Source organism: Lepidochelys kempii, chromosome 10, assembly GCF_965140265.1.
Source record: "Lepidochelys kempii isolate rLepKem1 chromosome 10, rLepKem1.hap2, whole genome shotgun sequence".
Lineage (NCBI taxonomy): Eukaryota > Metazoa > Chordata > Testudines > Cheloniidae > Lepidochelys > Lepidochelys kempii.
The window spans coordinates 58,028,233-58,050,353 of record NC_133265.1 but is presented as its reverse complement, the minus strand read 5'-3'; the positions used below and the strand labels follow the sequence as shown (position 1 = coordinate 58,050,353).

Here is a 22,121-nt window from a genome sequence, read left to right as displayed (position 1 = left end):
GATATCCAGAAATTCTTGAGGTTGCCCCGTTGTTGTGTTCTGAAACACTATTTTCTTCGCAATCCATACGTAAAAAATTATATGTCACTTATATAATTATAACTAAAGATTTCCCATTTTAGTTAAATTCCCCATTTACCACATGTCAGAGCTCCATTAGCTTTCAGTTCATAGGATGTGTTTGAGGAGTTAAGTTGCTCTTAGGAATAGAAAGCAAAACCTTGGATTTATGGAATGGTGTCTTAAGTTCCGATAAGCGTATGCTGACCTGTCTACGTGGTCGGTATGCCTCTAGTGTTCACTAACAACTGCGCTGCTTTTTATTTTTTTTTTTTAAAATACGTAACAGGGTATACTATATGTTAGTTATAGCACATTGGAAGTTAGACCCTTGATAAGGAAATAGGATTTTATAATATCCTAGGAATTCTTAACTGTGTGTGTGTATATATACAAATCATAGAGTCAAAGATAAAGTTGGGTGGGGAGGAATATATGGCATGAGCATAGTGTCTGCATGCTCAAATGTTCATTTCTAGACTTCTGAGTTATTATCTATGGAAATGATAACATATTTTTGAGGCATTAGGTAGACCTTAACGATGCTGACATTTTCAACCATAACTATTTCCTACTGAAGTTGTCCGTTGACAAATATTTTGGGGGCTGTTGCCAAACAGTATGTATGTTTCTCCCCTGCAAATATGCAAAATCCCAGTATATCCACAAGTGGGTCATGAAGATCCTGTAGAAATCAGGGAAAGGTCCTTCATGAAGATATGTCTATTGTTTTCCACGGTCACAGAATACTTCATGTGGTTGCTGGATTTTGGTTGAGAGACAGGCATGTCAATGTGTTATGCCAGGAATACAAACAGACCATAAAACTTCACAACACATGGAACTGCGAATAGAGATCTCCAAAAAATAGTAGGAAAATGGTCCAACGTGACAGTGCTATGAGTGGACAAAACCATGCTTACAGCCAATCATGGCACTAAGTGGGCACTAAACCAATTAAAAGTTATAGTGTAGACACAGGCCTGACTGCTTCAAAAATTCCATGAGATTTACACAAATTAATCCAGCAAGGTGATGAATTCTGCTCCTTACTCCATATGAAAAGGGAAGCCTCTAAAACTAGGTTATTCTCTTTTCATTTTAAAATCAGTTATGCCAGCCAGGGGCTCTTGGTTTTTATATTTTTGTAGGGTGTTTCTTAGAAAAGGCTGCTGGAATTCTCATGACACTTGTTTTCTGAGATAGAAAACCAAAGACTCTAAATTTCCTCTTTTCCTATGAATTATCTAAGAATTAGGAAATTTCATAAAAAATGCTTAAAATATAACCTAAGAGGGGGCAAAAAGCTGCCAATTCCCAGTGTATGTTGGCTGTTTTAATTCCATAAATGATATTATTTTAAAAGATTAGCTGGCTTGTGTGTATGTCTTTCAAAGTTGTGGGGTTTGAAACCATGGATGCTACCAAAAGAAAAATAATGTCATGCCTATCCAATGTAATCCAATGTGGGTTTTAAAGCAAACAGATCTTTTCTGCATGTTCAGCAAAGTAACTAGACTACCAAAGTGAAATCATATGGTAAATATAAAGCTTTTACACAAAACCTAGGATGGGAAGTTGGTCTTAAAGGAGAATCCACTGAGAATGGAGCAAGTTTTAAAATTATACCAGTCAAATAATTGGGAAGATTAATTATATTTTAGGAGGGGTTTTCAGCTCACTTGCCTCTGTTATCAGGGGCTTTTCTGCAAGAGACAATAGGCAGGTCTAAAAGCATCACTGCCACTCCTCTGTACACATGGCTGCCTGTCTGCCAGCTTCTTCAGCAGCAGCAGCACTGAGAGAAGTCCTCCCAGTCTCTAAACTCCTCAGAACTGCAGGGGCGTTCTGGATGTTGAATAGTGCATTGGAGTGATGTTGCCATGGGCAGGAAGTGGAACTGAGCATCAAGAAAACAGTAAAACTGACTCTACACAAAACGTTGCCAAATGCACAAATGTAATCACTTGAAGGGCTATGTGTAAAAACTGTAGCTCAAAAGTTTCAAACTGAAGCATGATTTTCAGTTTGGTTTCCCTCTAAAGCATAGTATCTGAAAAAAACAGGGTAGGTGCTTGTGATATCAGTTGTGTTGCAAAGAAAACACACAATCCTGATCTCTTCTTCAAAGATATACTCTAGTTCAAACATCGCTTGATGCAGGAATTACTGGATGAAATTCTCTGGCCGGTGTTATGCAGGAGGTCACATTTAGAAGATCATAATGGCTGCTTCTGCTCTTCACATTTATTTGTAACAAGCTTTGCAGCTCATCTTATGGTTAAAATTAGGTCTGGCCAATCTAACAAGTTTCATATCTGATTAAAAAAACAGAAGTAACTGATGTCAGCAGTGCATGTTTAATGTTTTCATTGTCAGAATCAATATTTGACTTACTAACATTGCTGCTGACACAGAGCAAGTCCTAGGTTTGACTCCATGCAGAAATTCAGACAATGGCCCACTTGCCAAGATATAATGCAATTGTGTGATCATGTACTGTGGATTAGACTCAAGCCTGATAGAGATTTTGCATTTGGGACCATTATGGACACACCAGAATAATGTCAAGAGGTTCCTGTGGTGGTGACAACCTCAGTGGTTGTTAGTGAAATGCTAAAGAAGCGTATTTAAAATATTAAAATGCTATCTCTTCCCCCAAACTTCTGATATGTAATACAGGGAGTGCTGTGCTTTAAAAATACAAACACTAAATCCTTTCTAGAGAGTGCAGTCAATGTTTGTTTTGTGGGTACTAAAATGATGTGGGCAGAAAATAAAAATTTTCAATGTATATGTAGAAATGAGGTAAGTTAATGTGGCACTTCAATACAAAAAAATATGGAAATGCTACCACACTCCTTTTAGAAACGTGTTTTACTTCTGTGCGTCTGAACTATTTAGTGCCTCAAAACTGTGTGTGAAATAAAAAATCCCCACTCAAACACTGAACTCACACTAAAATGCATTAATCTGATAGTTTTTAATAAAGAACAGACAGCCCCTGCAATTGATTATTCTGTATTGAATCACACCCATAAACATAAAAAATACCCTCCTCAACTCTATGTATATAGCTATAAATGAAATAGGACACAAAAGCTGACAGTGACTTTTACATTTTGATACATACTGTGCGGAACTATAGTTTCTCTCCTTTTTTCCCCTCTCTCCTTGTATGATGGGTGGGTAATCTAATGTAGCCTCCTAAATTACAGCCTTAAATATTAGTGTGATGTGGTGAACCATTCATGGTATAACGTAACACAAGAGGTGACATCACAAAAAATAATTACAGAAGATGTAGTTGGTACCTGGGCGCTATCCTGTCAGAAATGTTTGTCCCCTTCTTAGAATGATCAGACGTCCCGATATTATTCGGACTATCCTGATATTAGGGACTTTGTCTTATAGAGGACCCTTTTACCTCCTGCCCAACCCCATCCCGATTTTTCACACTTGATATCTGGTTATCCTATCTCTTATGCAAGTGCAAAACCCAGAAATAACCATGCACCAGCCACCCACAAAATTGGATTCCTATGGCATATTCTAGGTTGGCTAATCCAGGACCCAGGAGAATAAATGTAGGCATATGAGTGAAATGGACATAAACCGAAATTCTTGGGATGGTTCCTTTTTCTCAGTGGCGCTCTGAGGAAACACCCATCATAGGCTCAGATTTTTTTTTTTTTTTTTAATTAGTGAATGAGATTCCGGATAATAGTCATAAGAGGCTGAAAGAGTACTTGTTTTAATCCAGCCAAATGTACAGACTTGACTTACTAGAATTGTTCAGAAAAGCAATTTTCATAATTGCCATGGAATATAATGTATTCCACTGCATCAATGTATGGCACTGTAAATTTCATTGTTAGAAGGCTGCCTTTTTTATAGGAGAAAATTTCTCCTTCTTTGTTAGTGCTGGTTTTATTATCAGCACGACCACCCAGCTAACTATAGAATGATTAAATCACAAAAATATTGTCCAGATTGGTGCTTACTGTCTCTTGCTGTTGTTTGTTAAACTGCCATGAGCAGTTTGTTTCAAGCAGCCAATAATAGATCCCTGAAAAACAGTAAAAACCATGAGATCAAGCAGCAGACTCAGACTTTTAAAAACCCTTTGCTCAGTTTAGCTCCTCAAATCTTGCAAAGATGTAGAAATGCTATAAATATGGGGGGGTTGTACAAATTGATATTAAACAAAGAAAACCACAATCTAATAAAAAACATTTTCTCTGGGTCTCACTTTCCCTTGTACGTGAAGACACTTATTTATTCAGGTGTGTAATGGAAATGGCCTCCTGTCTGCCATTCATAAAACCTTACTTCACTGTTAGCTGGCAACTCTCCATCTACAGAAAGCTTATAGAAGTCCCTTCACAATGATGCAAGCACTAGATAGGATTTCAGCACACAGGCTCTAGGACTTCTAGTTAGGTCAAAAGCAAAACTTCAATCAACTTCAATGGGGGCATGGTCACACCCTTAATCAGTGCACTTCAGGTTATAGCAACATTACTGATATTGCATCCTGTCAGCACATACCATTTTTTATTTTTTTGCTAACAGTCATACTAATTGCAGTATAGCAAAGCAAAGCAGCCCAATAGCTGTAATTTAAGGCCATCAAAGTCTCACTCTCCCTCATCTAATAAAAACATTAAGATAAAAAAAGTGCTGGTCACTGTAAGATAAGTTGTGAAACAAAAATACAAGAGAAATTCTTTAATAAAATGTATTCATTACATGGTTAGTTCCTTTCACACTCCTTCTAGCAAATCAAATGTTTTCCCCCGTAACAATCACATGCCTCCTTTTATTTTGAGAGAGACAAAATATAAGCCTACATGAGTCATCTAAAGCTTCACTTCTCTCAAAATTAATGTGACCCTTTTAATAGTTTGGATAATTTAATAGGACAATACCATGATGCCAGTGGGTGGGTACTTTTTTCTGGGAAGATATGCCATCTAGGAGCTGGCTGGAAAATGTGCATCTCCCTCCCTCCGTGGAAAATTTCAACTTTTTGTCAAAACAGAATTTTTTTTGGTTCTCAGCCAAAACCTGCCAAAATCCCCAAAAAGTCAGGTTTAGTTTTTCCAATGAAAAAAACTGAAAATGTGAGGAAAGCAAATACCTCCTGTGAATATTTTAATTAAGTTAAAAATCCAATTCTCAGTAGAAAACAAGTTTTGACATACATTTTTCCAATCAGCCTTCATGATATATTAGGCTGTGTAATATTCTTTCAAGGGAAATCGTGGAAACACCATCAGAAAAAATGTACTGGAATGGGAACAGTCCTCCACTGACTCAGGCCCTGAAATATTGTCCACTGAAGTCCACAGAGAAAGACTTTTGTTGACTTCAATGGGTGTTGGATCTGGCTCTACGTGAGCTAATAGGTCTTTTTCCATCCCTAATTAATGTGACTGTGTTCCAAAAGTCTGATTGTCTCAAGACTGAAAAGGACTACATGATGCTGAATGGAATATGTTTTCCCATTAAGAAGGATCTTTTTTGAATAATAAATGTAAAAAGAAGAATTTTTTTTTCAACAAAAGTTGTTGAACTTGATTTTTTTTCAACAAGAGTTCCGCGAGTATTGGGATAAATAGTCCAGGTCCCTAATGCTCATATGGTGTCATCTCTCAAATCTCAGTCATGCCAGAACATTTGATGCTGGTCTAGTAAATACGAAACAATTTCTTCTCCGTAATATTTTGGGCATTTTCTCTGCGCTGACTCTACCCCTCATTATTTAAATTTGTGATTGATCAAATAATACTTGCTTTATTTCTTGTTCTAATGGTTACACATATGGTTTCATAGCTTGACTCCCCTGCATATTACAATTTATCATACAACCAACTAAGTGCAAACCATGTCCCATGTAACCCTTGTGTGCTGTGTAATGGAGCCTCCTTTCCAAAGTATCCTTGCATCCTACCTTGCCTTCCTTAGGACGACTCTCTCATGCTCACTGTGTTACAAGTAGTCATGCAGCAGCCTTATTACATATTGCACCCATTATAAAAGCACCTGTAAATCTTGCCTCTATCCTCAGAGCAGACCTGTGTGTGACCTGTCAAGCCTGGCTAGAATGATATTATTCCAGCCCCCTCAGGTCCTGCCCACACAGGCCTCTTGCACATCTGGAGAAGGCAGAAGTGTACATACGCCAACCAAATTGTGCCATGCGCAAAGGCTCAGGATGAGTCATACTCACAGACTCTGGAGCTTTGATGAAGATCTTAGTTTTCCCAAGCTGGTATTGATCAGGGTCCATATTGACTGAGTGGAGCAGGTGGAGAACCCCCTTTTTCTCATCTCCTTTCCAGGAAGGCCAGGTTGCTTTGGTCAGAATGGCATATCTGAGACAGCAGTAAGAGAGAAGAAAAATATTAAGACTTGGCATCACACACACAGCAGGAGAAGAATGCCACTGGCTCTCAACCAGTACTGTCCCTAGGGTTAACCCCTCTGTTCTGTGTTGTCACAGTGCTTATGAAAGGGATGTGGAAGGACACACAAATTTATGGGTTTTCACTTTAACCAAAGTGGTGCTGTCCAGTATGAATGTCCTTGGTCCCAACTCTTCCAGTCTCCCTAAGCCAATAGCAGGTGACTAAAACACATACGTCAAGCTTTGCTTCCTTAACCCTTGGATAAATAGGTTCATCAGCAGTATCTATACTGAAGTAATCAGTAACTCATCCTTGGCACCTCACTGATTCCACCCCAAACACATGGCCTGTTTCCCATTCCAACCCTTCTCCATTCCCCTCTTCTAATCCTTGTTATGGCTATTTGTGAAGCACCTCTAATTTCTAAGCTAGTAGCCAGCCTCACTCTCCCAGCCCAGCTATTGTCAGCAGCTGGCCTGCTCTGTACCAGGAGGCCCCTGGCGTGGCCTCTCCTACAGGAGGGTGGGGAGGGACTAATGATGATGACCACCTGCTCAAGATTGGGGTGCTTTGTAACTGGCCACAACAAGAATATGAGGTCGGAGGGAAGTGCTGTAATAGGGAACAGACTAGGCATGTGGCAGGTGGGGAATGGTGTGTCTTGGATGAGTATCTCAGTACCACCCTGCTGTTTTGTAGAGTGAGGGAGAACATGGAACCCAGTAACAGAGACAGGCAGCTTCTGCCTGAGAGAACCAGCCACAGGAGAAGTGGTGGTTCATGGAAGGAAAGAGGCAGGACAGGGTGGGATTCACTGCTGGCCTCTCTTCTCTATGGCATGAAGACCCATAGCATCCTCCTTAAACCTTGGAAATTACCTAACTCCCAGGTTACAACAACATGGGAACTGCCCAGTTTTCTAAGGGTTAACTAGATAGAAACATGATAGATATAGAAGATAGAAACAGAGTCACAATGCTTTCTTGTTTTACTGCCCACCGATGGGCTAAGTCAGGGGTTCTCAAACTGGGGGTCAGGACCCCTCAAGGGGTTGCCAGATTATTACATGGGGGGGTCGCGAGCTGTCAACCTCCACCCCAACCCTGCTTTGCCTCCAGCATTTATAATGGTGTTAAATATATAAAAAAGTGTTTTTAATTTATAAGGGGGGTCACACTCAAAGGCTTGCTATGTGAAAAGGGTCACCAGTAAAAAAGTTTGAGAACCACTGGGCTAGGCTTTATATGTCTCAGCATACCTGTGGATAAGTAACTTTTGAAGCACTTTTGGGCTGCTTTGTGAACTAGACTGGAAACAGAGCAGCAGACAATTGCCCCTCAAAATCAATCTTATATTCATCTCCATTTTGGACAACCTTATCACAACTTTGTTTTCCTGAGGCCTGCCAGGCATGCTGGGGTACAATGTAAATACATGTTTATTAGTGAAACTATTTGAATAGTGAGGGGGGAAAATCAGTGATAAAGTGTTGCGTTTGGTTCACTATGATTCCTGAGTTCCTTGAGGCAGCCTCTGGGTGTTAGTGACAATGTGTCCAGACCCTGAAACTGCACAAATGGTTATTTATTAGAAAAGCTCATTTTTCATTGTTCTTCTGTCTAAAACATTTCCCAGACATGGATCAGATGCCATGCAACGTAAATGACAAACCACACATCACAAATAACAGTGACAGGCAACAGACTGTGAACAACCCAAAGTATGCAAATTACTTGCCCAAACTTAAGAAAAAACTCACAAACAGCACGTACTAGAAGAAACCTGGGAGAATTTGTGAACAACAAAAGGAACTACATCTGTAATGACTAACTGGACCAGCTCTATTTATAAATGTTTAAGGGTCAAATGCTGAAGTAATATGCAAGATGGTGTAAGTTGGACAATACTAAGTCCCTCTAAAACTCTTAGACATAGGTAAACCCATCCTGATGTAGCAGGATATCTAACATTAGTGTAATTTATGTGGAGGAGTAAGAAGAAGGAGCTCTAAGTTAACGAGGTTCCTACCCTGCTTACTTTCCAGTTTCTTCTGGCTGTTCAGCATGTAAATTCATCAGTACAGTGGGTTTAAGTCAGTGTAAGGAATCTTAATATAAGGGAGACTAAGTCAGTGTAAGAAAAACTAAGTTATACTATCTTGCATATTCCCTCTGAATCTGTCTTACACATGTTTCAGATCACAAATTCTAGCCATTTTGGGGGGGGAGTGGTAGGAGTGGAAATCAGCGAATAAAATATTTTTAATATAAATAGTAATCTTCAAAGCTATATAAAAAAAAAAACTTTGAAACTCTTTTTTTCCTCCCAGTTATATCCACCACGATCACTTCACACACTGAATGCTGTGAGGTGTCTGTGTTTCCAGTCAGCCACATTATTCTATAATATGTAATAATGTATGGTGGTATTATATTGTGCATTGCCATGTGGCACAGCACTCTCCTCAAACACATCTCTGTGTATTCTATGATTGTGTCCATTTCAATCAGTAGTATTAATGTCCCTCTATCTGGGCTTTTGGAGCTCATGCAATATGAGGTGGAAGTGTGATTCAGGCACAAGTGCTGAGCCTGGGTTTAAAATGCCTTTGAAAAAATGCCAAATCATGACTGCCAAAAAAAGAATCCATTATAAATGCACAATAAGCAGTTAGGTCATATGTCTAAATATGGGAGTATGGGGCTTAGCTCTTGGATTGGTTATGCTTTAAAACACACAGGCCTTTTCAGTGACTTTGGCTTTTCACATGCAAATGAAAATTTCAGACATAAAAGTCCATTCAGCCCAGAAATCTCCACTTACATAGAGCTGCCAAGGAACTCCCAATGAAAACAACTGCACAAACATGCATTTCCTGTCCATCCCATGCCTCAGTCCACTTTTACTCACACTGACTCATGGTGTCAAAACAGAGCTTGTTCTGGATGTTAGGTAACTGTGAATGGAAAGGGTGCAGGAAGATTTTTACTCACAACAAGAAGTTAAACTTTACCAAACTGCACTGAAGCAAAGAGCTAAATCCTACTGCAGGGAGATTTCATGGACTAAGACTGCCTGTGGATCTCTGCCTGTAAGAGTAGAAATCTATTCACCTTCTTCCCTAAGTGCCGTTAGGCTTTCACTGGGCAGAGCTTTCATTCAGAGAGTTTTTGAATCTGCATGGGCCCAATACATAGTCAATGTTCAGCTATTATCTAGCGGACACTAGATTTAACATGCATTATTGGTTGCTTATTCTATCTAGTAAGCAGAAAGTGCTTCATTCTCCAAGTTGTATTTCTTCAGCATAACATTCTGAGGTGGGCTAACACAATATGAAGTACATTTATGTTTTACTAGAAGACTGGGAGTAGATTAAATCATGTGAAGGATTGTTCCACGATGAATTATCCCAGAAAAGGGGCTAAATTAATCCCTGAAAATACTCTGGAGGTACATCACCAATTAATTTTACCCATTGTTTTCAAAAAGGAGGAGACACATGCTAAAAATCATGAGGTTTCTGGGCAGGACTCTGCTTCATGCCGGCAGCACTGTCACTAAGAATGTTGCTTCCAAAAAGGAAGCAACGTTTTGTTTCTTGGTGCATCATTCCTTGGATTTTCTTGATCCCAGAAAATCTGGTTTTGCACCAGAGTATGGTACTGAGACTGAACAGTTCTTCTTGGCTGAGGCTCTCATGATGACGGATGAAAACAAGATGTCCATGCTCATTATTTTAGATCTATCCGCTATCTTGAGTGATTCTGTTCCGCTCTGTGGATGTTGGGTGATCTGTTTATCTCAGCCTTTGCAACAATATAATTTTAGAATTAAAGCTTAGATTCTCAAATACAAGATTTAAAGTTTAAAAGTTTAAAAAAAAAAATAAAAAAAGTACCAGCTTGCTGATCTATCATAAGATGTCTCAATTTGATCCTGGGTAGCTGTGTGTCAATTATTCCACCAAAGGCTGGAATATATATTATTATTTGATTGAAATTACTTTAATTTAAGAGAGTCTCAGCAAAGAGATAGATGTTAATGTACAAATACAGAGCTAGCCATTCAAAGGAGTGTGGGTTTCATAGACTGGAGCATATGCTACTGAACACTTTTCTAGTTCTCTATTCCCATAGACTTTAACTCTTACCTCTGAGAGATCCATAGCAGTGCAGTAGGAATTGATACTTTAGGTAAGTTGAGAGAAGAACATGATACTTCTCAATGGCAAAAAGTTGGCTTTAAAAGCCTTTGTTCCTTTAAATCTCTATATAAACTGAATACTGCACAGTTAAAGCTAATGGGAGAAACTAGAAACTTTTTCAGGGCTTGTGGCTTTTCTTTCCTCCTCTTTTCCGCACCCATGTAGCAAACCACTGTACAGCAATACTGCAATGCCTGTAATACTGTACCTCTGCAAAAACTTTTTGAATACCCGTCTGTACGCATAGCCTGCTCTCCTTACTCGAATATTTTCTTTCAGCCCTAGGTATTCCACTTGATGCTTTACCCTGTGGGGAAAAACACAGTGAGATTTATAATCCCTTTCTTTTCAGCCTTTTTATAAACGTATGTATCCTTACAATTATATATTCTGTTTAAAGTCTCTAGTTCTGAACCACATGTGTGTGTGTGTGCGTGCGCTCACTCACACAAAGTATAAAGGGAACAATAGTCAAACTGTACGTCACTACATGGTGGGATGAAAATGTGGATCCCATCAAGACTGGGATGGAGTTATTGTAGCTGTTCTGTTCTTTTGCCTTGTAAGTTTATCTCATTACAGTTTTTCCCAGTTTAGGGAAAGATGAGCACTCGATTAAGCCTGTTCTCATTTGTTTAGAGGTCCCTTAACCAAAACTTTAACTTTCCAATTTTACTTTGATATTCTTTTTTCCCTTTTGTTTAAAGGTCTAATGAATAATTCAGGACTTGATTAGTCCACAGTTCATGGCTCTAATACTTGGCCATTAAAAAAAGCCAAGTAAATTCTGACCTACAAATGCCCCAAATACTGAGATGACACTGGACGTTGGGAGACTAACCTGTTTTCTTTTATCATAAATTTTTAATTTTCACCTGCACTTTACATAGCTCAAAATTAAACATAGTATCTTATATATGGCTATTCAGACTCAATACTGTGCAAGAAGGGCCAAGTTCGATGGTCAAAGGTCCAAAATAGCACTCTTCTGGAGTACCAGGGGCTGGAAAGCAGAAGCTGAGCAGTGTGTCCCTGGGTACCATGGCTCCTATCTCTGCCATATTACAGAGGGAAGATTTGTGTCAGGCTGGAAGAGTGGCTGGAGCATGCTCAGCAGTCCACACACTGCATAGTTCTAATGGCCACAAGCCTTGTAGGTTGGCACCAGTCCCAGAGGCTGAACTAACAGCTGTAGGCAGGCTGTGGAGGTGCTCTGTATCTTGTCTATGGGCTGAAGGGGAAGACTCCATTCCTCTGACAGCTCTATAGTTCCTCTGTGAAAAGCCCTTTTACTTCAGTTCTGCACAGGAGCTGAGGATTTCATCTTAAATCTCGAAGGGGAAAATAGAATGTAAAAGAAAGGGCTTCTCTTTGGGACTTCATTCTCCCTTTCTGGAGTTTGGGAGCACATTTTACATTTTTCTAAATTTAAAAACAAAAGTATATACTGCTAGACCACTTCTTAAAGCTTAGACATTAACTCAGAATAAGGGACTATCTTTCAGTGAACTTTTGTTGCTGTTGTAGGAGTCCTGCTTTACTGCTCTGCATTTCCCTAATTTCCTGAATGTTTATAATTCACATCAGAGAGCTGGAGGGGGTGTGTATTAAAATGACTGATTTTTTTTTTTAAGGTCCAAATCTGAATAGCTTGCAATAAGAAACAACAGGACTGCTAAATTTTTTCAATTAATTTAACAAATCACCACATTAAAAAAATGCTTCTTTAAATTATGTATATAATTTTGCTTACCATCTTTCCATTCTTTACAAAGACCTATTTCAAATTCTGGTACCTCTCAATCAGTGCTTAATTTGTAGCGAAAAAGGTGCCAGGACTCAAGCAATTTTTTTACATTCATAACTGATGAAACAAACCCAAAGGTGCCGGGGCTATGAACTGCCAAGACTAGAGGTGCCGGGGCTCAGCCCTGGCAAGCCCCGCACAAATTAAGCATTGCTCTCAATTGTTGCTTCACTGGAGTTATTTTCTAAGTTTAGCTTCATTCCAAGCCTCTAAAGTACAGGATGTTTTTTTTTGCCCGTTGATTTTTTTAAATCGAGACATTCCTGTTCTATGACTCACACTATAAAGGGGGATAATTTCTCATTTTTTAAATCCCATGTTGTCAATGACAAAACCCACCAGTCATTTTTTATTTTTAATAAAAGTTTATAAAAATGGTTTCCTTAAGCAATGTAAGTTGCTTTTTGGACTTCAAACTCACTATAAAAAGTGCTGCATATTTCAATGTTAGTGTTCAAGGAACCAAAGTAGATTTTGTACCCCTTCCAAGGCTTCTGGTGTAGTAACAGTAGAGAGATGATGTTCAAAAATATATTTTCCTGTTTATAGCTTTCCCTCCTGTTCACATCTGGAATAATGCAGTGGAACAACAATACAACTCCTTTTTTCTTACTACTCTTCCAGTACCAGTGTCCAGCAACACTACATTTCTTAAACATTTCTTTTTTGTCCTTTTTTTTTCCTGGGAAAAAGACACTCTTAAAAATCTCCCCTTAGGCATCAACCTCAAGCAGAGTCAAGGTCTAGGAATTCTGCTAATACAGAAAAATTTCAGGCCAAGCAGCTGTACCAGAATCGAAAGAAAAACACATTTTCAAGAAACACCCCAAATTTTGGAATAAGCAACTAATCCTGCTGAATCTTAGATTTGATACAAGGTCTATCTTAAGCAGAGTGCTACAGTTTCTGAAACTATTTAAATGAAGTACAAACCTGGAGCGACATGGGTTTGTGTAGTACACAGTAACACAGGCTTCCCCTGGGTAAAGTTCTTTCTTTAGCAAGACAACAATATTTTTGAAGTCCATTAACAGGCTAATTGTAAGCAGATCGTATATGCAGCCGCAATAATTTTTCAAATATGTGTTCATCGGTGTGGTGCATGAGACTAAATGACCCCAGGAAAATATTCCTTTCAAAAGCTAAACCAATATTGTTCAGCAAAATATCACTGTGACTCTTTCAACCCACTTAGATGTTCTATTTCCAGTGTCACTGAACTTTCCCACAGCAGTAAGATAACAATACTATGTAAGGAAAACAGCAAAACAAAAAAATCCCTTTGGTCAGTCCCATGAATCTTCACTACAGAAACAAACTGCAGACCACAGTTTTGCTTAGGGATATGCATATGAGCAGATCTGCCTTTCCTTGGGGACATCACTAACAACTATGAAGAATTTCTGGGTGTTTGAGGCTTTACCACAATGCATAGAATATAAATATAAAATCCAGTTTAATGAATGAGAGATCATTCGTTTTAAAAACTGGGGAAAAGTGCTCATAGTTATAAGGCTAGATGATGTCAATTTACCTCTGGGGATGGTATCACACAGTGTGTTGCATTCTATTTACCTGTACTTCATTGCCAATTACCTCAGCAATGGCAAAACAACACACATCGTTGGAAAATGGGGTCTCAGAGCCTGAGCTCCACCTGAAGCCCAAATGTCTACACTGCAATTTTACAGCCCTGCAGCCAGAGCCCACTGATCTGGGCCAGCTGTGGCTGCACCACAGGCCTTTTATCACAGTGTAGACATACCCAGAGTGACTTCTGCTCAGACTGCTAGGGTTTTAACTACCTAGTAGAAGCTATGGTTTTTCAAAGCAGCAAACAAAAGTTATAAGCTACATTCTGTTTGTGTGTACCAGGATTTAGTTGTGTAAATCCTATTATACTGTTCTGAAAATTTAGCCCTTAATTACTACGGGAGTTACTCAAATACATTCTGTAAATTGTGATTACCCACAACTAGCTCGGGAAAGACTACGATTAACCACATTAATGACTAATCCTAATCAAACAAAACTACTGTGTTTCCTCAGAGTTTAGGAGAGGCCGTAGAGTAAGTGGTTATATGTCAGGTCTGAAGGATTCTGTCAAGTACTGTGTCTAGAGTACCCAGTTCTGTTTGCTGGCATGCTGTGTGATTACAAATGTTTCTGCTGCTCAAAGGAAGCCTTGTTTGGACTGTTACTTTGGCTCTGCCCACCCCATACTTGGCTAACTCGTACCTGCTCTCCTCCCAATCTCGAGGCTTCTTTGTTTCATTGGGCTTGATGCAGCGGATGTAGTGAGGTGTACATTTCATCAGGGTACCAACAAGATCATTTGCTTGTTTCTGTGAAATGAGGAACAAAACTTAGATATGAGCTGATTCAGGTAAGTTATATAGGACATTTCTTCAAAGTGTCAATTGTCTACTGCTCCACTGACCACCACAGTATCTTTGGATAATATGCAGCAGGAGTCAGCAAGTAGCCCCACAAGCGTGGTTGTCTAGTGAGAGACTCAATTTGACCTTGTAAAAGGGCTACATGGAAATAGTCACATACATGGGGAAAAAGTCACAATTCACAAAGCGTTTCCATTAAAAATCTCAAATTGAAGGCCACCTGTCATTAGCAAGGAAGCTATCAGTTATTTTTACATTACTGGACTTTTATCTTTCTATTTCTTGCTCTTGTGTTGTATAATTCATCTTTGCTCCATCAAAAAAAGGGAACTCTTCCATCTTATTGATTTGATTTGTAAAATATACCCATTGTCATCTCTAGGCACATGTACACATTGAATGCACAAATTAATACAACCAGACTGACTTTACATCCACTGACAAAGTCCACCAACTCCCACTACAGTGAAACTCAATCCCATGCCAAGCCACCTCCTAAGAAAACACTTTAGTAGATATACTGCCATGGTAGGATGCCCTGAGGGTGGGGAGTGAGTTGAGAGTTGATGGCTTTTAAATGAAATCACCCTATCTCCAGCCCCTGACATTTAAATCTGGGGGCTGTTATGTGAATGCTTCAGTTGCATCCGATGAAGTAAGCTGTAGCTCACGAACGCTTATGCTCTAATAAATTTGTTAGTCTGTAAGGTGCCACAAGTCCTCCTTTTCTTTTTTCAGTTGATCTCAACAGTCAAGGTGAAATATGACAAAAGGGGCAGTGTCGTTAGACTAACATTGCTTTCTAGACAAAAGTGCTAAGATCTATTTGACGTAAGTGAGAATTCAAGTTATTAATAGCCTTCTTGCAGTAATAATAACAAGAAATTGCTAAATTCGGATTAGGATCCAAACTCTTCCAAATTTTTGGGACTTTGGGATCTGGGGGGCATAGGTTCAGGTCAATCTTCAAATAATATGCTAGAAATCTGAACAGTGAGGCCTGATTCAATGTCCACTGAAGTCAACAGGAGCCTTTTATTGATTACAGTGAGCACTGGATCAGGCTTTCTGGGCTGTTAAGGGACAAGTTATCTGTAGTTAATTGCAGGACACCAAGCAGCTGTTTGAAGGGGCTCATTCATTATGCACATGCCAGTGCTGCTATCACTGCCACCAATTGCCATTTTGGAAATTCAAACTAAAGCTGGGCAAAAAAATTCACATAAAGTGAAAATATAATGTTGTGATGGCTGAAACAAAATTACTTTACAACCAAGCCAGATTTGTAATTTTCTTCATAATCAAAATAGGAGTTTTGGACAATGAAAAACAGTGAAAACCACTTTTTTCATTAAATACACCCACCCACCCACACATACTATATATTGTATTTGGGGAGGAAAATTATATACATGTAATTGGGGGGGAAATATATTTTCCAAATGCAATGTATAAGTATGTGTGGGTATGTATGTTCAGTATTTAATGAATAAAGTGCTTTTCACTCTTTTTCACTGTCCAGAACTCCTATTTTGTTTATGAGGAAAATTACAAAGTTGGCCTGGTTATGAAGCGATTTTGTATACAGTGTGTATGTGAAGTTCCAGGACTCCTTCCCTATTCATTCACAAAGCCCAGGAATGTTGCTAATTTGAAGTTACTCCCTTGCTTGTTAGTTGTGCAGAATCTGCTGGGATATTTTCGTTTTGTTTTTTGACATTTAATGAAATACTGAAGTTGACTGAATTTTCACTTTCATTCTGAAATGGTTACAATGCAAAAACCTGTATATATTTCCCAAATGCAATATTCACCTTTAAACAAAATACTCTGGGCCTGATGCTTGGCTGGTGTAAAATGGTGTACCTCCATTGATGTCAATAGAGTTGTACCAATTTACCAGCTAAGAAATTTGGCCTGTTATCTTTGAAGTATAGGCACATTTCTTATTTTGGATACAGTGTAGCTGGGCTTGTTCTCCCTTAATAAATTTACTAAATAACCATAATAAAAGTTTTTACCACTCATACAACTAATTTATTTTCCAGCACTATGCAAATATTAAGTATGAAGAGGTCACAAGGTCTAGCTCATCAATTCAGCTAAAACAGATGTCATACCAAGTAGAAAAATGTTCAGTAACTGTTTGTATAGGTACCTATGAGATGGGAAACTGACTTTTTTTGGGGAGGGAGGGGGTCTTTCTATCAAGGCTAGGGCATCAGACCCCTCTGAGCTGATCCTGTTACTGTAAAAGGAAAGTTTTCAAGTATAAAAACACTACCTCCAAGAAAAATTGTCCCCGCCCTTTCCACCAGTTATATCCAAGAGGCATAAACTGAACATACCTTAATTTTACTGCCAGCAGTGGTTGGGCGGCCTTTCTTGTCCGCTTGGAGGTTTTCAGGAAATAGAGCCTTTATAAAAGGTCTGGAAAAGAATTAGCAAGACATGTTGGTGTATGAGGACAGAACAACCATGCATTGTGCACACTGCAGTATATCAAGGGATACATGGTAGAAACTGGTGGTTTAGTAGACTATGCATGATTATTTACAGTAAGTTGCGAATGCAGACATACCAAATCAATCTAAGATCAACATTTTCCAACAGCTTTATCTGCAGACAGTGCTTTTTCAGCAATCCCTTTCGCTGACACGTGAATTTCTGAAGGGTCACAAAATCCCAGATTCAAAGGAATATTATATGGATAGCCTTAATTTTTTTAAAAATTAATATATCAACATTATTAATTAAAATATACAATATTTAAAAATGCTACTTTGTACCTTTAACCAAGAACCTTTCTTTTACTGATTTCAAAGCACTTTACAAATCACTGGACGAGATTCTGATCATATCTAGCCTGTACACTGATCATATCTAGTCTACTTTTGGCCTGATCCCCCACTGCACCTTGCACAGTGTATAGTCATTCACATCTGTGTAAACTGGCTACAAAATGCTACCATTTTGATTTGGTCATGTTTTATACTCACTTTGCGCAGGTGTAAATGGCTACACATGGTGCAAGGCAGTGGAGAATCAGGCCACCGGCATCTACTTGAACCAACATTCTAGTCACCAAAAGTGTTAAGTGTTAAACAAGTTTTGTCTACGTACAGCTCACTGCTCTGCATGAGTTCAATCAAGTCCATGAAAAGAACATCCCGATTCCTCTCACAGAATCCATCCATATCATAGGATACCTGGGTCAAGGTGGAAATCAAATGTTGTTTAGTAGAGACCCTGATAATTAAACAATATTTTAAAACCCCCATGATTTTTCTGTTGATCTGATTCATGGTAACCAATAAATCCCTGAATATAATTTGCCTCATGAGTTTGTCATGTAAGACTTAGCTGATGTCAGTCATGTATTTAGAATTTAATGAAAAAGAATACCATGCAGCTGGTTAATGAGATGCAACAGCCTGGGAATAAATTTAACATCATATAGGGAAAAACAACAACAACAACAACAAAAGTTCTGCATAATCAAGGTTTTCTGTAATTCAATAAGATCAATAAGTACTGCGGTGTTAAAAAAAAAATCAAGAACAAATAGGAGAAATACAGCAGGACTTAGTACAAAATAATAAACAGAACACCTGCATATTGATTCCAAATTTAAGAGGGACACCATTATTTGACAGCACTTTGTATGCCATCAGTTTCAGTGTTTCTCCTGTGTAATTCACTTCCTCTCTGGTTTCAGTAGGTATCTCACACTGCCACAGACAATGTCATTTGTAAAAACCACAAAAATTGGCAGACACACTTGGGGACAGATGCAAAAGTAATTTTAACTTGTTTGTTTTTTAAACTGACTAGATTTCAAGTTGACTAGGTTCCTTTATTTCACTTTTTAAAAAAAGAAGAAGAAAAAGGACTCTCTTGATGATATCTTAGCACTGCAGTCCATAATGGAAACAGTTGTTGCAGTCAGTACGAGAAAGAAATAGGAAATGAGTGTTTCTGCATGTCAAAGTTCTGCGAGTCTTAGCACCATGTCAAGAGATATGTATGGTAGACTGATACTGAAACCCCTGTAGTAATAACCTATGCCAACCAGAATACACGAAATATTCTGCGCCTCATTGTTGTACACATGCTACTACAATAAGAAAATACTGGGTGAAATCTTGATCTCATTGAAGTCCATGGCTTCACTCAGAAGGTTATGTATGTTATGTTCTTTTCAATTGCCTTACTGCTGATGGTTGGTTGCTGATCTTCTAGCCAGTCATACACAGCTGGAATATATTTTATTAGAAAATGACTTTAATTTAACTGTTAAGGGTCGTTGTGGTTTCCATTGGAAACACCACTTTTCAGAGGCTTATAATTCAGCTGTTTTTATTCATATTGGTCTAAATTCTGGCAACAAACTGTCAGTCACATGTCAAACTTTTTCTTCTCTTCCAAGAAATATTTTAATACTTTTTGCTTTTTCTTCACACCTTCTAGTTTTACAAACAGTTAGTCCTTATACATGATTGCTTTTGCAACTAGGGAGGATATTCATATGTGAAAAGTATCTATGTACATACAACTAGTTACTTTTCATAACACCTTTTCCTGTATATCCATATTTCATATTCAGTTATGATTCTGATTCTAATTCTAGTTCTCAATGAATTCTAAGGTTTCCTATTACATTCTCTTGGAAACAGAATAGGCACTGACCCAATACTTTCTATGGTCCTTTTTTAAAATGTTCACATAAATGCTACTGACTGATTCTTATATCAGTTTCTTGGTTATTTTTATTTTGTATTTTTAATAACTGATCAAATGAAACTAATGCAAAGGACCTACATTTAACCAACAAATCAAGGAAATTCAGAGCTATGGCTGCAAATCTGTAACTTACTCCTGTTGGGTGCACATTTGATATATAAAATAACACACTTTCTGAAATCCCTGTAGTATGCTGCCACAGTACAAGTTCAGGGCCAGAATCTGATACTACTTCTCTTGTTAAGCAGTATGTTATTCCACAAGCAGTCCCACTGATTTCAGCAGAACTTATTACAGTATAAAGGGTCTACTCAGTGTGAGTAAGGGTAAGGCCCAAGGGAGAAATGACAATTTGGCAGGCTTCTTCCTTGACTTCTCAATTAAAGTATGTCCTTAATCTCATTTTATTTTTTTAACCTAATCTCTCCCTGACATGGAGAAAATTTTTTGACCTTGAATGATACTGCACATCCGTAAGTATACAAATTGATAACATCTTTAACTAGTGGTTTTGTTGTAACTATTTTATCACAGATGCAAATTGCTAATCTGACTCTAGGACCGTTGTCCCTAGTGTGAGATTAATCAAAAAATTTAAAAAACCCACATTCTGTAGAGAAGAAACACAGCTGAGCCCCAGATTTAACCCAGTCTATACTAGAAAAGGCCTGCCAGTGTATAAAAGTATACCTTTTATAAAAGTAAACCTTCCTAGTGTAGATGGACTTTATACTGGAAAAAAGAGTACTTTGCCATCATAATTTGATTTTTCCCAAATGAAATAAACAGTACTAGCGAAAGCACTAGTGCTTTTGCCTATATAAAAATGTCATTAAAAAGTCCACAACCCTAACAGACATTACAATACTGGCAAAAATTTTAAGTGTAGACCTGTCCTTTGAGAACATGGGGCCTGATACTCCTCTCACCTATACCTGTGTAAAACAAGAGTAATTCCTTTGAAGTCAATGGAGTTATATCAGTGAAAAACTGATGGCAGTCAGAGGAGGGTCAGACTCACTAAATTTGATAGTTGTGCAACTGATAATTTAGTTTTAATCCAGGGTTAAAACTATTTCCCCTCTATTTGGTTACTGTGCTTTTATTTAAAAGAAATTAGACAGCATTTAAAATAATTGGGGTTTTTTTCCTTCTAAAAGCTGTTTTTTTGTAGCACCTTTCCTGCATAATGGTGGATGATAAATCCCTGGTTCCAGCTGTTGAAATGTTCATGAGTCCCAATCTGCATCTGGAGTTTCTGGAGCAGCGTCTGGTCAGCTCCCTCTCCCACTGCATGCATTGTGGCACACACATCATCCAGAATGCTCATAATTCCTGGGGGATTCTGACAGGGCAGAGGTCAATGGGGAAGAAGGGGAAGAAAAGAAAAGAAACCTGTGATATGGTTTCAAGGTAGATAGAGTAAAACACTAAGAGCAAATTCATCCCAGGTGTAATTTCCCCACAGCCAATGGAGTTATACTGGGGATTAATTTGTCCATTAGCATGAAAGCAAAGATAAGGAAGAACTGGAAGTCCTAGAATTGACTAGATAGCTCTAATGATAGGGAGAAAAGTGAATGTGCCCAGAAAATCTATTTCTTTTAGCTTAAAGCTGTCACAAATACACAATTTTCTTCCCCCACCACCAAAAGCTAACCACATTTCAGATAAATGAGAGGCAACACTGGGAATGCTATGCATACGGTTCACCATTTCCTCTGAACCAAGACCAAAGTTTGGGACTTTGTGTGGGGGTACATAGTAGAGCTGCTCAAACAAACCAGAATTTCTGTTCCATGGGAAATTCTGATATTTTGATGTTTATTTTCATCCCAAATCAGGAGGAAAAGTGTAAATAGTAAAAGTTTTCATGGGAAAAAAAGTTGTGAAAACATTCCACCTGGAAATGTCAAAACGTTAATCTCTGCTTTTGCCTGAGCTGTGACAGTGCATCATGGCAGTTGTAGTTTTCGCTCCCTCATGTCCCATTCTCCCCTATGGGCCCACAGGGGAGAATGGACATGAGGGAGCGAAAACTACAACTGCCATTTCCCATGATTCAGTGTGGTCTCCCTGTGACTGAGCCACCTCAGTGCGATGTGGAGTTCATGGAAAATTTAGATTTTGATTAAACTCCATTTTCCAGCAGAAAAATGGGGTAGTTTTTTTCTTTTGACCAGCACTAGTATTGGGGTTCTAATTTTGGTCCATCTCTAATACATGTTACCCATATGGGATTCGGGTGTCCCACTTGCTGCACAACCCTGGGCTACTCTTGACAGCGAGGCAGTCCTAACTATTAGTTTGGAGAAAAATGTTGTCTCAGTTTCATGCATCTGTATTTGTGACAAAAACTTACCACTTTATTCTCAATGAGGTCACATACTATTTTGTTGTTGAAATAATCTATGGGTGTCCACCTAATTCCTTCTTGCACATATTCTTCCTGTGAGATAGAAAGAAAGACCCAAATATTCATTCACATTGTA

General features: G+C 38.5%; 1 protein-coding gene across 2 annotated transcripts in view; it reads right to left on the bottom strand.

Moving 5' to 3' along the window:
* Positions 1 to 22,121, bottom strand: part of MYO1E (myosin IE) — a 141,771-nt gene that overhangs the window by 31,467 nt on the left and 88,183 nt on the right. For both annotated transcript variants that reach the window (XM_073303726.1, XM_073303728.1), the window contains exons 13-19: positions 21,992 to 22,078; positions 20,807 to 20,974; positions 18,010 to 18,095; positions 17,235 to 17,316; positions 14,726 to 14,832; positions 10,889 to 10,987; positions 6,296 to 6,440 (exon numbers count right to left, since the gene is read on the bottom strand). In XM_073303726.1, coding sequence (XP_073159827.1) covers positions 6,296 to 6,440; positions 10,889 to 10,987; positions 14,726 to 14,832; positions 17,235 to 17,316; positions 18,010 to 18,095; positions 20,807 to 20,974; positions 21,992 to 22,078 — 774 coding nt within the window. The remainder of the gene's footprint in view (positions 1 to 6,295; positions 6,441 to 10,888; positions 10,988 to 14,725; positions 14,833 to 17,234; positions 17,317 to 18,009; positions 18,096 to 20,806; positions 20,975 to 21,991; positions 22,079 to 22,121) is intronic.